This window comes from Agelaius tricolor, unplaced genomic scaffold, assembly GCF_023055355.1.
Source record: "Agelaius tricolor isolate 1412-34295 unplaced genomic scaffold, bAgeTri1.0.p SCAF_107, whole genome shotgun sequence".
NCBI classification, from domain to species: Eukaryota; Metazoa; Chordata; class Aves; order Passeriformes; family Icteridae; genus Agelaius; species Agelaius tricolor.
This window is the reverse complement of record NW_027269367.1, coordinates 246,226-263,913: the sequence shown is the minus strand read 5'-3', so window position 1 is coordinate 263,913 and position 17,688 is coordinate 246,226. Positions and strand designations below refer to the sequence as shown.

Here is a 17,688-nt window from a genome sequence, read left to right as displayed (position 1 = left end):
ATGGTCAAGCCACGCCTCTTGAAGTTAATAGGAAATCCTAAACCACGCCCCTCAAACTAAACAGGCAAACCTGAACCGCCCCCAGAAATTTATGTATGGACAAGCCACGCCCATTATGCAAATTAACAATTCAAATCAACACTTCTGAAACTCAAAGGTGTGCAAGCCACGCCCCGCAGTACATTTATGGCAAATGCACGCCTTTTATGCTAATTAGGAGAAACAATTTAGGCCCAGTTTAAAGTGATCAAGCCACGCCCCACAATCCATTTATGGTAATACCACGCCCATTATGCAGATTAACCCACCGTGCCCCCTTAAAGGGCCCCCGTCCTAATTCAAGTGCCCTGCCCATCATGACATCAGCGCTTAATGATCTCGTTAATGAGCTCTCTAATTAACCCCTAGCCGGAAGTGCCTCATTAGGGCAATAATGACCTCACACAGCACAGCCACGCCCCCCTCCAATCTCCCATCCAATCAGAAGAGGCCCCCAAATCCTTCCCCCAAAATCCCTTTATTGAGAGGGGGGAGGAGAGGGTTAAAAGCAGTGGGTGGGGAGGGGGGGAAGGGGGCGGAGCCAGCGAAGGGGGAGGGGCTTGGAGGGATGGGGCGGGGCTAATACAAAACGGGGGGAGGGGTGGGGGAGGGGCTCAGTAGGGCCGCTCGCGTCGGTCCTGCCGGTGGTCGCCCCTGCGGACGGACAGACAGACGGACAATGAGCCGATTCCACCGTCATTAATTAGCGGTTGGCGTTAATTAATGAGGTTCATTTACAGCCTGGGATTCCCTGGTCCCATTAAGCAACTTCCGAAGGCCCCAAATCTCCTGGTTTTACCCTGAAATTCCCATTATCTCCCCCCCAAAATCCCCTTTTTTTCCCCCAAAATCCCAATTTTTTATGCCCCCAAAATCCCCATTTTTGCCCCCAAAATCCCCGTTTTCCCCCCCAAAACTCCCATTTTTGCCCCCAAAATCCCCATTTCCCCCCCCTAAAAAATCCCCATTTTTTCCCCCCAAATCCCAGTTTTTCCCCCATGTTTTCCCCCCTAAAAATCCCCATTTTCCCCCAAATTCCCCATTTGTTGCTCCTGAAATCCCTGTTTTTTCCCCTATTTTTTCCCCCCAAATTCCCCATTTTTCCTTCCCCAAAATCTCCTTTGTTTCCCCATCCTTTTGTTTCCAAAAATCCCCATTTCCCCCCCATGAAATTCCTATTTTTTCCCTCCCAAAATCCCCATTTTCCCGCTCCCAAATCCCATGATTTTCCCCCATTTTCCCCCCCAAAATCCCATTTTTTCCCCAACCCCTGCTGTGGTTTTCCCCAAATTCCCCGTTTTCCCCCCAAAATCCCCATTTTTCCCCCAAAATCCCCGTGTTTTTTCTCAAATTCCATGTTTTTTCCCCCCAAAATCCCCGTGTTTTTTTCCCAAATCCCGGGATTTTTCCCCCCAACCTCCCCTGTGTTTTTTCCCAAAATCCCCATTTTTCCCCAGTTTTCCCCCCCCAAAATCCCCGTGTTTTTTTTCCAAAATTCCCCCATTTTCCCGCAAAATCCCCATTTTTCCCCCCAAATTCCCCATTTTTTACCCCAAAATCCCCATGTTTTTTTCCCCCAATTCCCCATTTTTCCCAAATCCCCATTTTTTCCCTGGTTTTTCCCCCCAAAATCCCCGTGTTTTTTCCCCAAATTCCTCATTTTTCCCCCCAAAATCCCCATGTGTTTTTCCGCCCAACCTCCCCTGTGTTTTTCCCCAAAATCCCCATTTTTCCACCAAAATCCCTGTGGTTTTTCCCAAATCCCATGATTTTCCCCCCCAAAATCCCCGTGTTTTTTCCTAAATTCCCTGTTTTTCCCCCCAAAATCCCCATGTTTTTACCCCCAAAATCCCCATGTGTTTTTTCCCCAAATCCCGGGTTTTTCCCCCCAAAATCCCTGTTTTTTTCCCCAAATCCCATGTTTTTCACCTCAAAATCCCCGCTGTGTTTTTTCCCAAATTCCCCGTTTTCCACCCCAAAATCCCCGCTGTGTTTTTTTTAAATTCCCCGTTTTCCACCCCAAAATCCCCATATGTTTTTTCCCAAATCCTGGGATTTTTCCCCCCAAAATCCCCATGTTTTTTTCCCCCAATTCCCCATTTTCCCCCCAAAATCCCCATTTTTTCCCTGGTTTTTCCCCCCAAAATCCCCGTGTTTTTTCCCCAAATTCCCCATTTTTTCCACCAAAATCCCCGTGTTTTTTCCCAAAATCCCCATTTTTTCCCCGGTTTTTCCCCCCAAAATCCCTGTGTTTTTTTCCCAAATTCCCCATTTTTCCCCCCAAAATCCCCGTGTTTTTTCCCCAAATCCCCCGTTTTTCCCCCCAAAATCCCTATGTTTTTCCCCCAAAATCCCCATGTTTTTTCCCTAAATTCCCCATTTTTCCCCCCAAATTCCCCATTTTTCCCCCCAAACCCCCCATTTTTCCCCCCAATTTCTCTCTCTTTACCTGCTGTCCATCTTGCCGGGCCCGAAGCCGCCCCGGTCGCCTCCTCGGCCGCCCCTGAAGCCGCCGCGGTCGCCGCGGCCCCGGAACCCGCCCCGGTCAAAGCCCCCGCGGCCGCCGCGCCGCTCCTCGAACCCTCCACCTGTGGGACAGGTAACACACAGGTGTGATACAGGTGTGATACAGGTGTGCCAACCCGCCCCGGTCAAAGCCCCCGCGGCCGCCGCGCCGCTCCTCGAACCCCCCACCTGTGGGACAGGTGAGATACAGGTGAGATACAGGTGTGATACAGGTGTGTACAGGTGTGACTGTGCCCACCCAACCCGCCCCGGTCAAAGCCCCCGTGGCCGCCGCGCCGGTCCTCGAACCCCCCACCTGTGGGACAGGTGAGATACAGGTGAGATACAGGTGTGTAACAGTGATACAGGTGTGTAAATGTGTGTAACAGTGATACAGGTGTGATACAGGTGTGACTGTGCCCACCCAACCCGCCCCGGTCAAACCCCCCGCAGCCGCCGCGCCGCTCCTCGAACCCTCCACCTGGACAGGTGAGATACAGGTGAGATACAGGTGTGTAAATGTGTGTAAAGGTGATACAGTTGTGATACAGGTGTGTAAAGGTGATACAGGTATGATACAGGTGTGTAAAGGTGAGATACAGGTGTGACACAGGTAACACATGTGACACAGGTGATACAGGTGTGTCCCACCTGTACCCATGGGGTTTAGGTGCATTTTGGGTGTTATTTCGGCTGTATTTTGGGTGTGTTTCAGGTACATTTCAGGTGTTATTTTGGGTGTATTTTGGGTTTATTTCAGGTGTATTGTGGGTACATTTCAGGTACATTTCAGGCATTATTTGGGTGTGTTTAGGTGTGTTTTGGGTGTATTCCAGGTGTATTTTGGGTGTATTTAGGTGTATTTCAGGTGTGTGTCAGGTGTTATTTTGGGTGTATTTCAGGTGTTGTTCTGGGTCTATTTCAGGTGTATTTTGGGTGTATTTCAGGTACATTTCAGGTGTTATTTTGGGTGTGTTTAGGTGCATTTTGGGTCCATTTCAGGTGTATGTCGTGTGCATTTCAGGTGTTACTTTGGGTGCATTTCCAGTCTATTTTGGGTGCATTTCGAGTGTATTTCAGGTGTTATTTTGGGTGTGTTTAGGTGTATTTTGGGTGTATTTCAGGTGTATTCCAGGTGTATTTTGGGTGTGTTTCAGGTACATTTCAGGAGTTATTTTGGGTGTATTTTAGGTGCATTTCCGGTGTATTTTGGGTGCGTTTCAGGTGTATTCTGGGTACATTTCAGGCATTATTTTGGGTGTGTTTAGGTGTATTTTGGGTGTATTTCAGGTGTTATTTCAGGTGCATTTTGGGTGTCTTTCGTGTGTATTTCAGGTGCGTGTCAGGTGTATTTTGGGTGCATTTTGGGTGTGTTTCAGGTGTATTTTGTGTGTATTTCGGGGGTATTTTGGGTGTTATTTTGGGTGTATTTTGGGTGTGTTTCAGGTGCATTTTGGCTGTATTTTGGGTGTATTTCGTGTGTATTTCAGGTGTTATTTTGGGTGTATTTTGGGTGTATTCTGTGTGTATTTCAGGTGTTATTTCAGGTGTTATTTCAGGTGTTATTTTGGGTGTATTTCAGGTGTATTTTGGCTGTATTTCATGTGTATTCCGTGTGTATTTCGTGTGTACCCCATCCTTACCCATGTGGTTTAGGTGTATTTTGGGTAAATTTTAGATGTTTTTTGGGTGTATTTCAGGTGTACCCCATCCTTACCCATGTGGTTTCCTCCTCCTCCTCCTCCTCCTCCTCCTCCTCCTCGGCCGCCGCCCCCCGGGTACTTCCCGGCCCCGCCCCCGCCCAGGTGAGGCCCCCCGGGCCCCCCCTCGGGTTTGGGGGCCTTGCATTGGTTGCACTCGTTCCGCCACGAGAAGTTCATGTTCTCACACGCCCTGCGGGAATGGGACAGTGGTGACGTCAGCGGTGACGTCATCGCGCCGCCGGTGATGTCATAGAGAGGGGACGCAAGGGCGATCCCATCCCGGGGCATCCCATCAGCGCCCAGTTTGTCCCAGTTGGTCCCAGTTCCCCCAATCCCATCCCAGTCCCTCCCATTCCCAATTCCATTCCCAGTTTGTCCCAGTTCATCCCAGTTCCCCCAATCCCTGCCCAGTTCATCCCAAACCCCTCCCAGTTTCTCCAATCCCTTCCCAGTCCCTCCCAGTTTATCCCAGTTCATCCCAATTCATTCCAATCCCATCCCAGTTCATCCCAATCCTTTCCAATCCCCTCCCAGTTCATCCCAGTCCATCCCAATCCCATTCCCAGTTTATCCCATTCCCAGTTTGTCCTGGTTTATCCCAGTTCCATCCCAGTCCCCTCCCAGTTTGTCCCAGTTCCCCCAATCCCCTCCCATTCCCATTCCCAGTCCCTCCCAGTCCATCCCATTCCCAATTCCATTCCCAGTTTGTCCCAGTCCCCTCCCAGTTTGTCCCAGTCCCTCCCACTTCATCCCAGTTCCCCAATCCCCGCCCAGTCCATCCCAAACCCCTCCCACTTTGTCCCAGTTAATCCCAATTCATTCCAATCCCCTCCCAGTTCATCCCAGTTGATCCCAGTTCCCGCAATCCCTTCCCAGTTCGTCCCAGTTCATCCCAGTTCCCCCAATCCCATCCCAGTCCCTCCCATTCCCAATTCCATTCTCTGTTTATCCCAGTCCATCCCAGTTTATCCCAGTATCCATTACCAGTTTGTCACTCACGGGTTTGGGCATTTCCAGTCCCATTCCCATTCCCAGTCCATCCCAGTTTATCCCATTCCCAGTTTATCCCAGTCTATCCCAGTTCCTATCCCAGTTCCTATCCCAGTTTGTCACTCACGGGTTTGGGCATTTCCAGTCCCAGTCCCATTCCCAGTTTATCCCAGTTTATCCCAGTATCCATTCCCAGTTTCACTCACGGGTTCGGGCATTCCCATTCCCATTCCCAGTATATCCCAGTTTATCCCAGTTTATCCCAGTCTATCCCAGTTTGTTTCACTCACGGGTTTGGGCATTTCCAGTCCCATTCCCAGTATCCATTCCCATTCCCAGTATCCATTCCCAGTCTATCCCAGTCTATCCCAGTATATCCCAGTATCTATTCCCAGTATATCCCAGTTTGTCACTCACGGGTTTGGGCATTCCCATTCCCATTCCCAGTCTATCCCAGTATCCATTCCCAGTATCCATTCCCAGTATATCCCAGTCTATCCCAGTTTGTCACTCACGGGTTTGGGCATTTCCAGTCCCATTCCCATTCCCAGTTCCCATTCCCAGTTTATCCCAGTATCCATTCCCAGTTTATCCCAGTCTATCCCAGTTTGTTTCACTCACGGGTTTGGGCATTTCCAGTCCCATTCCCAGTCTATCCCAGTATATCCCAGTATATCCCAGTTTATCCCAGTATATCCCAGTATATCCCAGTATATCCCAGTTTATCCCAGTATCCCCAGTATCTCCCTCACTCACGGGTTCGGGCATTTCCAGTCCCAGTTCCCATTCCCAGTCTATCCCAGTATCCATTCCCAGTTTATCCCAGTATATCCCAGTCTGTTTCACTCACGGGTTCGGGCATTTCCAGTCCCATTCCCATTCCCAGTCTATCCCAGTATCCATTCCCAGTTTATCCCAGTATATCCCAGTCTGTTTCACTCACGGGTTCGGGCATTTCCAGTCCCATTCCCATTCCCAGTCTATCCCAGTATCCATTCCCAGTATATCCCAGTCTATCCCAGTATATCCCAGTCTATCCCAGTTTGTTTCACTCACGGGTTCAGGCATTTCCAGTCCCATTCCCATTCCCAGTCTATCCCAGTCTATCCCAGTTTATCCCAGTTCATTCCCAGTTTCACTCATGGGTTTGGGCATTCCCAGTTCCCATTCCCATTCCAGTTTATCCCAGTATATCCCAGTTTATCCCAGTTTATCCCAGTATCTATTCCCAGTATCCCCCTTTTGTGTCACTCACGGGTTTGGGCATTTCCAGTTCCCATTCCCATTCCCAGTTTATCCCAGTATATCCCAGTATATCCCAGTATATCCCAGTTTATCCCAGTTTCACTCACGGGTTTGGGCATTTCCAGTCCCATTCCCAGTCCCATTCCCATTCCCAGTCTATCCCAGTATCCATTCCCAGTTTATCCCAGTTTATCCCAGTTCATTCCCATTTTGTGTCACTCACGGGTTCGGGCATTTCCAGTCCCATTCCCATTCCCAGTTCCCATTCCCAGTCTATCCCAGTATATCCCAGTCTATCCCAGTCTATCCCAGTTTGTTTCACTCACGGGTTCGGGCATTCCCAGTCCCACTCCCATTCCCAGTATATCCCAGTATCCATTCCCAGTATATCCCAGTATCCAATCCCAGTATATCCCAGTTCATTCCCAGTTCATTCCCAGTTTGTTTCACTCACGGGTTCGGGCATTTCCAGTCCCATTCCCATTCCCAGTTTATCCCAGTCTATCCCAGTATCCATTCCCAGTTTATCCCAGTTTATCCCAGTATCTTTGTCACTCACGGGTTTGGGCATTCCCATTCCCATTCCCAGTCTATCCCAGTATCCATTCCCAGTATATCCCAGTATATCCCAGTTCCCATTCCCAGTTTATCCCAGTCTATCCCAGTTTGTTTCACTCACGGGTTTGGGCATTTCCAGTCCCATTCCCATTCCCAGTATCCATTCCCAGTATATCCCAGTTTATCCCAGTTCATTCCCAGTTTATCCCAGTTTATCCCAGTTTGTCACTCACGGGTTTGGGCATTTCCAGTCCCATTCCCATTCCCAGTCTATCCCAGTATATCCCAGTATCTATTCCCAGTATATCCCAGTATATCCCAGTTTGTCACTCACGGGTTTGGGCATTCCCATTCCCAGTTTATCCCAGTATATCCCAGTTCCCATTCCCAGTTTATCCCAGTCTATCCCAGTTTCTCCCACTCACGGGTTCGGGCATTCCCAGTCCCAGTCCCAGTTCCCAGTCTATCCCAGTATCCCCAGTCTGTTTCACTCACGGGTTCGGGCATTTCCAGTCCCATTCCCATTCCCAGTTTATCCCAGTTTATCCCAGTCTATCCCAGTTTATCCCAGTCTGTTTCACTCACGGGTTCGGGCATTCCCAGTCCCATTCCCATTCCCAGTCTATCCCAGTTTGTCACTCACGGGTTTGGGCATTCCCATTCCCATTCCCATTCCCATTCCCATTCCCAGTATATCCCAGTACCCATTCCCAGTATATCCCAGTATATCCCAGTTTGTCACTCACGGGTTCGGGCATTTCCAGTCCCATTCCCAGTCCCATTCCCAGTCCCATTCCCAGTCCCATTCCCAGTATATCCCAGTTCCCATTCCCAGTATATCCCAGTTTATCCCAGTTTGTTTCACTCACGGGTTCGGGCACTTCCAGTCCCATTCCCAGTATATCCCAGTCTATCCCAGTATATCCCAGTCTATCCCAGTTTGTTTCACTCACGGGTTTGGGCATTCCCATTCCCATTCCCAGTATATCCCAGTATCCATTCCCAGTTTATCCCAGTTTATCCCAGTATCTCCCCCACTCACGGGTTTGGGCATTCCCATTCCCAGTCTATCCCAGTTTATCCCAGTTTATCCCAGTCTATCCCAGTACCCATTCCCAGTATCCATTCCCAGTCTATCCCAGTATATCCCAGTTTGTTTCACTCACGGGTTCGGGCATTCCCATTCCCATTCCCAGTATATCCCAGTCTATCCCAGTTTGTCACTCACGGGTTTGGGCATTCCCAGTCCCATTCCCAGTCCCATTCCCAGTCCCATTCCCAGTATATCCCAGTATCCATTCCCAGTATATCCCAGTTTATCCCAGTTTGTTTCACTCACGGGTTTGGGCATTTCCAGTCCCCCGCTCTCTGCTGGGCCCCTCCCCCTCCCGTGAAGCCTCCGCGGCCGCCGGAGCCCCCGGAGCCGAACCCGCCCCGGCCCATGGGGCCTGGAAAAATGGGGTGAAAATCGGGGATTTTGGTTAAAAACGGGGATGAATGGGGGGAAAAATGGGGATTTTGGTAAAAAAAAATGGGGATTTTTTGGGGGAAAAATGGGGATTTTGGGGTTAAAAATGGGAAAAAATGGGGATGTATGAACCTGTCCTGGGACATGGGGCCTGGAAAAATGGGGTGAAAAACGGGGATTTTGGTTAAAAATGGGAAAAATGGGGATTTTGGAGTTAAAAATGGGGATTTTTGGGGTGAGAAATGGGGATTTTGGGCGGGGAAAATGGGGATTTTGGTAAATAATGGGAATGACTGAACCTGTCCTGGGACATGGGGCCTGGAATATGGGGTGAAAAACGGGGATTTTGGTTAAAATGGGAAAAACGGGGATTTTGGGGGGAAAAATGGGGACTTTGGTATAAAAAAATGGGGATTTTGGGGTTAAAAACGGGAAAAAATGGGAATGGATGAACCCGCCCTGGGACATGAGGCCTGGAAAATGGGGTGAAAAACGGAGATTTTGGTTAAAATGGGAAAAATGGGGATTTTGGGGGGAAAAATGGGGATTTTGGGGGGAAAAATGGGGATTTTGGTTAAAAATGGCAAAAAATGGGGATGAATGAACCCACCCTGGGACATGGGGCCTGGAAATACTGGGGTGAAAAATGGGGATTTTGGTTAAAAACGGGAAAAATGGAGATTTTGGTTAAAAACGGGAAAAATGGGGGTTTTGGTTAAAAACGGGAAAAATGGGGATTAATGAGAATCAATGAACCCGCCCCGGCCCATGGGGCCTGGAAAAATTGGGGTGAAAATCGGAGATTTTGGTTAAAAATGGGAAAAACGGGGATCAATGAACCCGCCCTGGCCCATGGGGCCTGGAAATATTGGGGTGAAAAACGGGGATTTTGGTTAAAAATGGGAAAAACAGGGATCAATGGGAATGGCTGAACCCGCCCCGGCCCATGGGGCCTGGAAATATTGGGGTGAAAAACCGGGATTTTGGTTAAAATGGGAAAAATGGGGATTTTGGGGGTGAAATCGGGGGTTTTTGGGGTGAATTGCGGGGGTTTTGGGACACAAAGGTTCATTTTGGGGTGAAATTCAGGGTTTTTGGGGTGAAATCTGGGGGGTTTTGGGTGAAATCCAGGGATTTTGGGGTGGAAAAAGTCCATTTTGGGGTGAAACAAGGGGCTTTTGGGTCAGAAAGGTTCATTTTGGGATAAAATCTGGGGGTTTTGGGGTGAAATTTGGGGATTTTTGGGTCGCAAAGGTTGATTTTGGGGTGAATCTGGGGTTTTTTGGGTCTCACCTCCCCGTCCCCGGCCGCGGCCGCCCCCGCCCCGGGTGAAATCCGCTCGGCGCGTGGCGAACGAGACCTTGATGGGGTTCCCGGAGAACTCCTTGCCTGGGGGGGAAAATAATGGGAATTTCAGGGATTTTGGGAATTTCAGGATCAGGGATTTTGGGATCAGGGATTTCAGGGATCTCGGGATCAGGGATTTCAGGAATTTCAGCAATTTCGGGATCCGGAATGTTGTGAATTTCGGTCATTCCGGGATCAGGGATTTCAGCAATTTTGGGAATTTCAGGATTTCGGGATCAGGGATTTTGGGAATTTTGGGAATTTCGGGATCAGGGATTTAAGAGAATTCAGTAATTTCGGGGTTTAGGGATTTCAGGGATTTTGGGAATTTCAGGATCAGAAATTTCATGAATTTCAGTAATTTCGGGAGCTGAAATTTCGTGAATTTCAGTGATTTTGGGATCCAGAATTTTGGGATCAGGAATTTCAGTAATTTTGTGAATTTCGGGATCAGGAATTTCAGTAATTTCAGGATCTGGAATTTCGGGTATTTCAGTAATTTCGGGATCCGGAATTTTGGGAATTTTGGAGTCAGGGATTTAGGGAATTTCAGAAATTCCAGGATCAGGAATTTCAGGAATTGGAGGAATTTTGGGGTTTAAGGATTTCAGGTATTTCGGGATCACGGATATCAGGAATTTCAGTAATTTCAGGATCTGGAATTTTAGGTATTTCAGTAATTTCGGGATCTGGAACTTTGTGAAGTTCAGGAATTTCGGGATCCGGAATTTTGAGAATTTCGGTAATTTTGGGATCAGGAATTTCGGGATCAGGGAATTTCAGGAATTTGGGGATTTCAGGAATTTTGGAAATTTTGGCAACAGGGATTTCAGGGATTTCTGGATCAGGGATTTTGGAAATTTTGGGAATTTCAGGAATTTGGGATCAGGGATTTTGGGATTTTCGGGATAAGGGATTTCAGGAATTTCAGTAACTTCGGGATCCGGAATTACGGGAATTCTGGGATCAGGGATTTCAGGAATTTTGGGAATTTCAGGATTTCGGGATCAGGGATTTCAGGAATTTTTGTGAATTTCAGGATTTTAGGATCAGGGATTTGGGGATTTCGGGGATCCGGGATTTCGGGAATTTTGGGATCAGGGATTTTGGGAATTTCAGGATTTCGGGCTCAGAGATTTTGGGATTTTCGGGAATTTCGGGATCCGGAATTTCGGTCATTTCGGGATCAGGGATTTTGGGAATTTCAGGATTTTTGGGCTCAGGGATTTTGGGGATTTTGGGGATCCGGGATTTTGGGAATTTCGGGATCAGGGATTTTGGGAATTTCAGGATTTTAGGATCAGGGATTTGGGGATTTCGGGGATCCGGGATTTTGGTCATTTCGGGATCGGGGATTTTGGGAATTTCAGGATTTTTGGGCTCAGGGATTTTGGGGATTTCGGGGAATTTTGGGAATTTTGGGAATTCTGTGACCCTGACCGTCGAACCAGTCGATGGCGGCCTTGGCCGAGGGGGGGTCGTCGAAGGACACGGTGGCCTCGCCCTTGAGCTTCCCGGTCTCACGGTCGGTGTAGAGATTGATCATGGGCTGGCCCGTCTTCTTATTGGTCTGGGGACAGAGAGTGACCAGTGAGTGACCAATGAGTGACCACTGAGTGACCAATGAGTGACCCTGAGTGAGCACACAGTGACCCTGAGTGAGCACACAGTGAGCACCCATTGATCATGGGCTGGCCCGTCTTCTTGTTGGTCTGGGGATGGACACAGAGTGACCACTGAGTGACCAGTGAGTGACCAATGAGTGACCAATGACCCCAGAGTGACCATCAGTGACCAATGAGTGACCCTGAGTGACCAGTGAGTGACCCTGAGTGAGCACACAGTGAGCACCCATTGATCATGGGCTGGCCCGTCTTCTTGTTGGTCTGGGGAGTGACCAGAGTGACCAGTGAGTGACCAGTGAGTGACCATCACTGACCACTGAGTGACCACTGAGTGACCAATGAGTGACCATCAGTGACCAATGACCAATGGGTGAGCACACAGTGAGCACAGAGTGAGCACACAGTGAGCACCCATTGATCATGGGCTGGCCCGTCTTCTTGTTGGTCTGGGGATGGACACAGAGTGACCAGTGAGTGACCACAGAGTGACCAATGATCAGTGAGTGACCAATGAGTGACCCTGAGTGAGCAATGAGCACACAGTGAGCACCCATTGATCATGGGCTGGCCCGTCTTCTTGTTGGTCTGGGGAGTGACCAGAGTGACCATCACTGACCACTGAGTGACCACAGAGTGACCAATGAGTGACCAATGATCAGTGAGTGACCAATGAGTGACCAGAGTGACCATCAGTGACCAATGAATGACCCTGAGTGAGCACAGAGTGAGCACACAGTGAGCACCCATTGATCATGGGCTGGCCCGTCTTCTTGTTGGTCTGGGGAGAGAAATGACCACAGAGTGACCACAGAGTGACCACAGAGTGACCACTGAGTGACCAATGAGTGACCACTGACCAGTGAGTGACCACTGACCAGTGAGTGACCAATGAGTGACCCTGAGTGAGCACAGAGTGAGCACACAGTGAGCACCCATTGATCATGGGCTGGCCCGTCTTCTTGTTGGTCTGGGGATGGACAGAGAGTGACCACTGAGTGACCACTGAGTGACCACAGAGTGACCACTGACCACTGAGTGACCAATGAGTGACCAATGAATGACCCTGAGTGAGCACACAGTGAGCACCCATTGATCATGGGCTGGCCCGTCTTCTTGTTGGTCTGGGGAGAGAGAGTGACCAGTGAGTGACCACTGAGTGACCAATGAGTGACCAGAGTGACCATCAGTGACCACTGAGTGACCCTGAGTGAGCAATGAGTAACCACAGTGAGCACCCATTGATCATGGGCTGGCCTGTCTTCTTATTGGTCTGGGGAGTGACCAGAGTGACCAGTGAGTGACCAATAAGTGACCACTGAGTGAGCAATGAGTGACCACTGACCACAGAGTGACCAATGAGTGACCAATGAGTGACCCTGATTGAGCACAGAGTGACCAATGAGTGACCAATGAGTGACCAATGGGTGACCACAGAGTGACCACAGAGTGACCAATGAGTGACCAATGAGTGACCAATGGGTGACCACAGAGTGACCACAGAGTGACCACTGAGTGACCAATGTGTGTCCCCAGCTGTTCCCGTCTCCCTCAGGTGTATTTTGGGTGTATTTTGGGTGTCCCTGGGTCTATTTTGGGGGTATTTTGGGGGTTATTTTGGGTGTTATTTTGGGGGTATTTTGGGTGTTATTTCAGGTGTTATTTTGGGTGTATTTCCGGAATTATTTTGGGTGTATTTCCGGTATTTTGGGTGTATTTCAGGTGTATTTTGGGGATATTTTGGGTGTGTTTCAGGTGTTATTTCAGGTGTACTTTGGGTGTATTTTGGGTGTTGTTTTGGGGGTATTTTGGATGTTCCTGGGTCTATTTCAGGTGTAATTTCAAGTGTATTTCAGGTATTACTTCGGGTGTTATTTTGGGGATATTTCAGGTGTACTTTGGGTGTATTTTGGGTGTATTTTAGGTGTTATTCTGGGTGTACTATGGGTGTATTCTGGGTGGTTTTTTGGGTGTATTTCAGGTGTAATTTCAGGTGTATGTCAGGTGTATTCTGGGTGTATTCCGGGTGGTTTTTTTGTCTATTCTGGGTGTATTTCGGGTGTTTTTTTGGGTGTATTTCAGGCGTAATTTCAGGTGTATTCCAGGTTTACTCTGGGTATATTTCAGGTGTATTTCAGGTATTATTTTGGGTGTATTTCAGGTGTATTTAGGGTATTTTTTGGGTCTATTTCAGGTAGACTCTGGGTGTATTTCGGGTGTATCCTAGGTGTATTCTGGGTGTTTTTTCGGGTGTATTTCGGGTGATTTTTTGGGTGTATCTCAGGTGTATTTTGGGTGTTATTCCGGGTGTATCCCAGGTGTATTTCGGGTGTATTCTGGGTGTTATTTTGGGGCTATTTTGGGTGAATTCTGGGTCTATTCCAGGTGTATTTCAGGTGTTATTCCAGGTGTACTTTGGGTGTATTTTGGATATTATTTTTGGGTGTATTTCAGGTGTAATTTCAGGTGTATTTCAGGTGTATTTCAGGTGTTTTTTGGGTGTGTTTCAGGTGTAATTTTGGGTGCATTCCAGGTGTGTCCCAGGTGTATTTCGGGTCTTTTTTTGGGTGTATTTCGGGTGTTTTTTTGGGTGTATCCCAGGTGTATTCCGGGTGTATCCCGGGTGTATTTCAGGTGTTATTCCAGGTGTATTCTGGGTGTAATTTCAGGTGTTATTTCAGGTGTATTTCAGGTATTATTTTGGGTGTATCCCAGGTGTATTCTGGGTGTATTTCAGGTGTAATTTCAGGTATTATTTTGGGTGTATTTCAGGTGTATTCCGGGTGTATCCCAGGTGTATTTCAGGTGTAATTTCGGGTGTATTCCGGGTGTATTTCCGGGTGCATTCCGGGTGCATTCCGGGTGTATTTCCGGGTGTATTTCAGGTGTATTTCCGGGTGTATTTCCGGGTGCATTCCGGGTGCATTCCGGGTGTATTCCGGGTGTATTTTGGGTGTATTTCCGGGTGTATTCCGGGTGTATTTTGGGTGTATTTCTGGGTGTATTCCGGGTGTTTTTTTGGGTGTATTTCAGGTGTAATTTCAGGTATTATTTTGGGTGTATTTCAGGTGTATTCCCGGGTGTATTCCCGGGTGTATTCCGGGTGTATTCCGGGTGTATTTTTGGGTGTATTTTGGGTGTATTTCCGGGTGTATTCCGGGTGTATTTTGGGTGTATTTCCGGGTGTATTTTTGGGTGTATTTTGGGTGTATTTCCGGGTGTATTCCGGGTGTATTTTGGGTGTATTTCCGGGTGTATTCCGGGTGTTTTTCCCAGTGTATTTCCGGGTGTATTTCCGGGTGTATTCCGGGTGTATTTTGGGTGTATTTCCGGGTGTATTCCGGGTGTATTCCGGGTGTTTTTCCGGGTGTATTCCGGGTGTATTTTGGGTGTATTTCCGGGTGTATTCCGGGTGTATTCCGGGTGTATTTCCGGGTGTATTCCGGGTGTATTTTGGGTGTATTTCCGGGTGTATTCCGGGTGTATTCCGGGTGTATTTCCGTGTGTATTTCCGTGTGTATTTCCGGGTGTATTTCCGGGTGTATTCCGGGTGTATTTCCGGGTGTCTTTCCGGGTGTATTTCCGGGTGTATTTCCGTGTGTCCCCACCTTGATGATCCCGATCTGTTTGAAGTAATCGGCCACCGACTCGATGGTGACGTTCTCGCCCAGCCCCTGCACGAAGATGGTGTTGTTGTCCGAGTTGTCCTGCTCACCTGCAATTAATGACCCAATTAGCGCTAATTACCACTAATTGGTGTTAATTATTAAAACAGAAATGCTAATTAACCCTAATTAACCTAATTAACCCCACCCCAAAACATAACAACAGCCCCAGAGCCCCTCCCCATGTGTTGTTGTCCGAGTTGTCCTGCTCACCTGCAATTAATGACCCAATTAGTGCTAATTATCACTAATTAGTGTTAATTACTGAGACAGAAAATGCTAATTAACCTAATTAACCTAACTGACCCCACCCCAAAACATAACAACAGCCCCAGAGCCCCTCCCCATGTGTTGTTGTCCGAGTTGTCCTGCTCACCTGAAATTAGTGACCTAATTAGTGCCAATTACCACTAATTAGTGTTAATTACTGAGACAGAAAATGCTAATTAACCTAATTAACCCCACCCCAGGGCTCAAAAACAGCCCCCAAGCCCCTCCCTGTGTGTTGTCCGAGTTGTCCTGCTCACCTGCAATTAATGACCCAATTAGTGCTAATTATCACTAATTAGCATTTAACACTGAGAAAAAGAAGCCAATTAACCCTAATTAACCCTAATTAACCCCACCCCAAAACATAACAATGACCCCCCAAGCCCCTCCCCATGTGTTGTTGTCCGAGTTGTCCTGCTCACCTGCAATTCATTACCCAATTAGTGCTAATTATCACTAATTAGTGTTAATTACTAAAAGAAAAATGCTAATTAACCTAATTAACCTAATTAACCCCACCCCAAAACATAACAATGACCCCCAAGCCCCTCCCCATGTGTAGCTGTCCGAGTTGTCCTGCTCACCTGAAATTAATTACCTAATTAGTGCTAATTACCACTAATTGGCGTTAATTACTAAAACAAAAATGCTAATTAACCTAATTAACCCCACCCCAAAACATAACCCCCAAGCACCTCTCCTGTTGCTGTTGTCCAAGTTGTCCTGCTCACATGTAATTAATTACCTAATTAGCATTAATTAGCAGTAAATACTGAGACACAAAATGCTAATTAACCCTAATTAACCCCACCCCAGGGCTCAAAAACAGCCCCCAAGCCCCTCCCCATGTGCTGTTGTCCGAGTTGTCCTGCTCACCTGTAATTCATTACCCAATTAGCGCTAATTACCACTAATTAGTGTTAATTACTGAGACACAAAATGCTAATTAACCTAATTAACCCCACCCCGGGGCTCTAAAACAGCCCCCAAGCCGCTCCCCTATTCCCATTCTCTGAGTTGTCCTTCTGACCTGTAATTAATTAGCGCTAATTAGCTCTAATTAGCATTAATTACTGAGATATAAAATGCTAATTAACCCTAATTAACCCCACCCCAGGGCTCAGCAACAACCCCCAAGCCCCTCCCCGAGTGTTGTTGTCCGAGTTGTCCTGCTCACCTGTAATTCATTACCCAATTAGCGCTAATTACCACTAATTAGTGTTAATTACTGAGACACAAAATGCTAATTAACCTAATTAACCCCACCCCAGGGCTCTAAAATAACCCCCAAGCCCCTCCCCGTTGCTGTTCTCGAAGTTGTCCTGCTCACCTGCAATTCATGATCTAATTAGTGCTAATTAGCATTAATTAGCATTACTTACTGAGCTATAAAATGCTAATTAACCCTAATTAACCCTAATTAACCCCACCCCAAAACATAATGACCCCCAAGCCCCTCCCCATGTGCTGTTCTCTGAGCTGTCCTGCTCACCTGCAATTAATTAGCACTAATTAGCATTAATTAACATTCATACCTTATTCCTCATTACATTCCCACCAAATAACCTGCATTAATTACTCCTAATCACCAACAATTAACCCCTCATAAATCCCATTAATTACCTTAATTAATCCCTTTAATTAACCCCAATCCCATCCTTTATTCATTCCCACCAATTAACCTGCATTAATTACTGCTAATCACCACCAATTAACCCCCCAAAAATCCCATTAATTACCTCATTAATTAACTTAAATACGACGCATTAATTCTCGTTAATTACCTCTAATTACCCCCTAATTAATTAATTAACCCATTAATTACCTGGGTCATGTCTGGGCCCCTGGTCCCGGGGTCCTTTTGGGGCCACACATGAAAAAGAAACACAAATTATGCAAATTAGAGGGGCGGGGCTTGGGCCAGACCGACCCAAACCCCGCCCCCCTTTCCTTGGCCCCGCCCCTTCCTGCCCCTCCCGGGCGCCATTTTGGGGGCAAAATCCCCAAATTTGGCACCAAAATTTTGCTTTTTTTCACCTTTTCCCGCCTGAAATTCAAATTCTGGAACCTTCTCCCCCAAAAGGCTCCGATTTTTCCCGATTTTCTCCATTTTTAAAATTTTTTTCCCTCAGGTTTTCCCATTTCTTTCAATTTTTCCCTCATTTTTTCTTCATTTTCCTCCTGATTTTTCCCCCTCATTTTTTTTCTCCACCTTTTCAACATTTTTACTCCAGGTTTCCCTCATTATTTACAATTTTTTTTTCTTATTTTTACCT

The 17,688-nt window shown here is 47.5% G+C and overlaps 1 protein-coding gene and 1 long non-coding RNA gene across 12 annotated transcripts in view; one reads left to right on the top strand and one right to left on the bottom strand.

The window, feature by feature from the left end:
• Positions 1-498: 498 nt before the first annotated feature.
• FUS (FUS RNA binding protein) overlaps positions 499-17,688 on the bottom strand; it is a 53,278-nt gene continuing 36,088 nt past the window's right edge. For 10 of the 11 annotated variants that reach the window (XM_071419398.1, XM_071419399.1, XM_071419400.1 and 7 more), the window contains 8 exons: positions 17,238-17,270; positions 15,086-15,192; positions 11,296-11,425; positions 9,802-9,897; positions 8,380-8,488; positions 4,262-4,437; positions 2,489-2,627; positions 499-693 (listed from right to left, as the gene is read on the bottom strand). In XM_071419398.1, coding sequence (XP_071275499.1) covers positions 654-693; positions 2,489-2,627; positions 4,262-4,437; positions 8,380-8,488; positions 9,802-9,897; positions 11,296-11,425; positions 15,086-15,192; positions 17,238-17,270 — 830 coding nt within the window. In that variant the 3' untranslated portion in view covers positions 499-653. Of the gene's footprint in view, positions 694-2,488; positions 2,628-4,261; positions 4,438-8,379; positions 8,489-9,801; positions 9,898-11,295; positions 11,426-12,154; positions 12,602-15,085; positions 15,193-17,237; positions 17,271-17,688 lie in introns of those variants that run through there. The other variant, XM_071419409.1, reaches the window with a different exon arrangement.
• LOC139586193 (uncharacterized) lies at positions 2,505-4,166 on the top strand. The gene is made up of 9 exons (XR_011677502.1): positions 2,505-2,638; positions 2,745-2,779; positions 2,877-2,952; positions 3,034-3,105; positions 3,136-3,248; positions 3,359-3,423; positions 3,470-3,846; positions 3,991-4,091; positions 4,127-4,166. It is a non-coding gene; the product is annotated as an uncharacterized lncRNA (long non-coding RNA).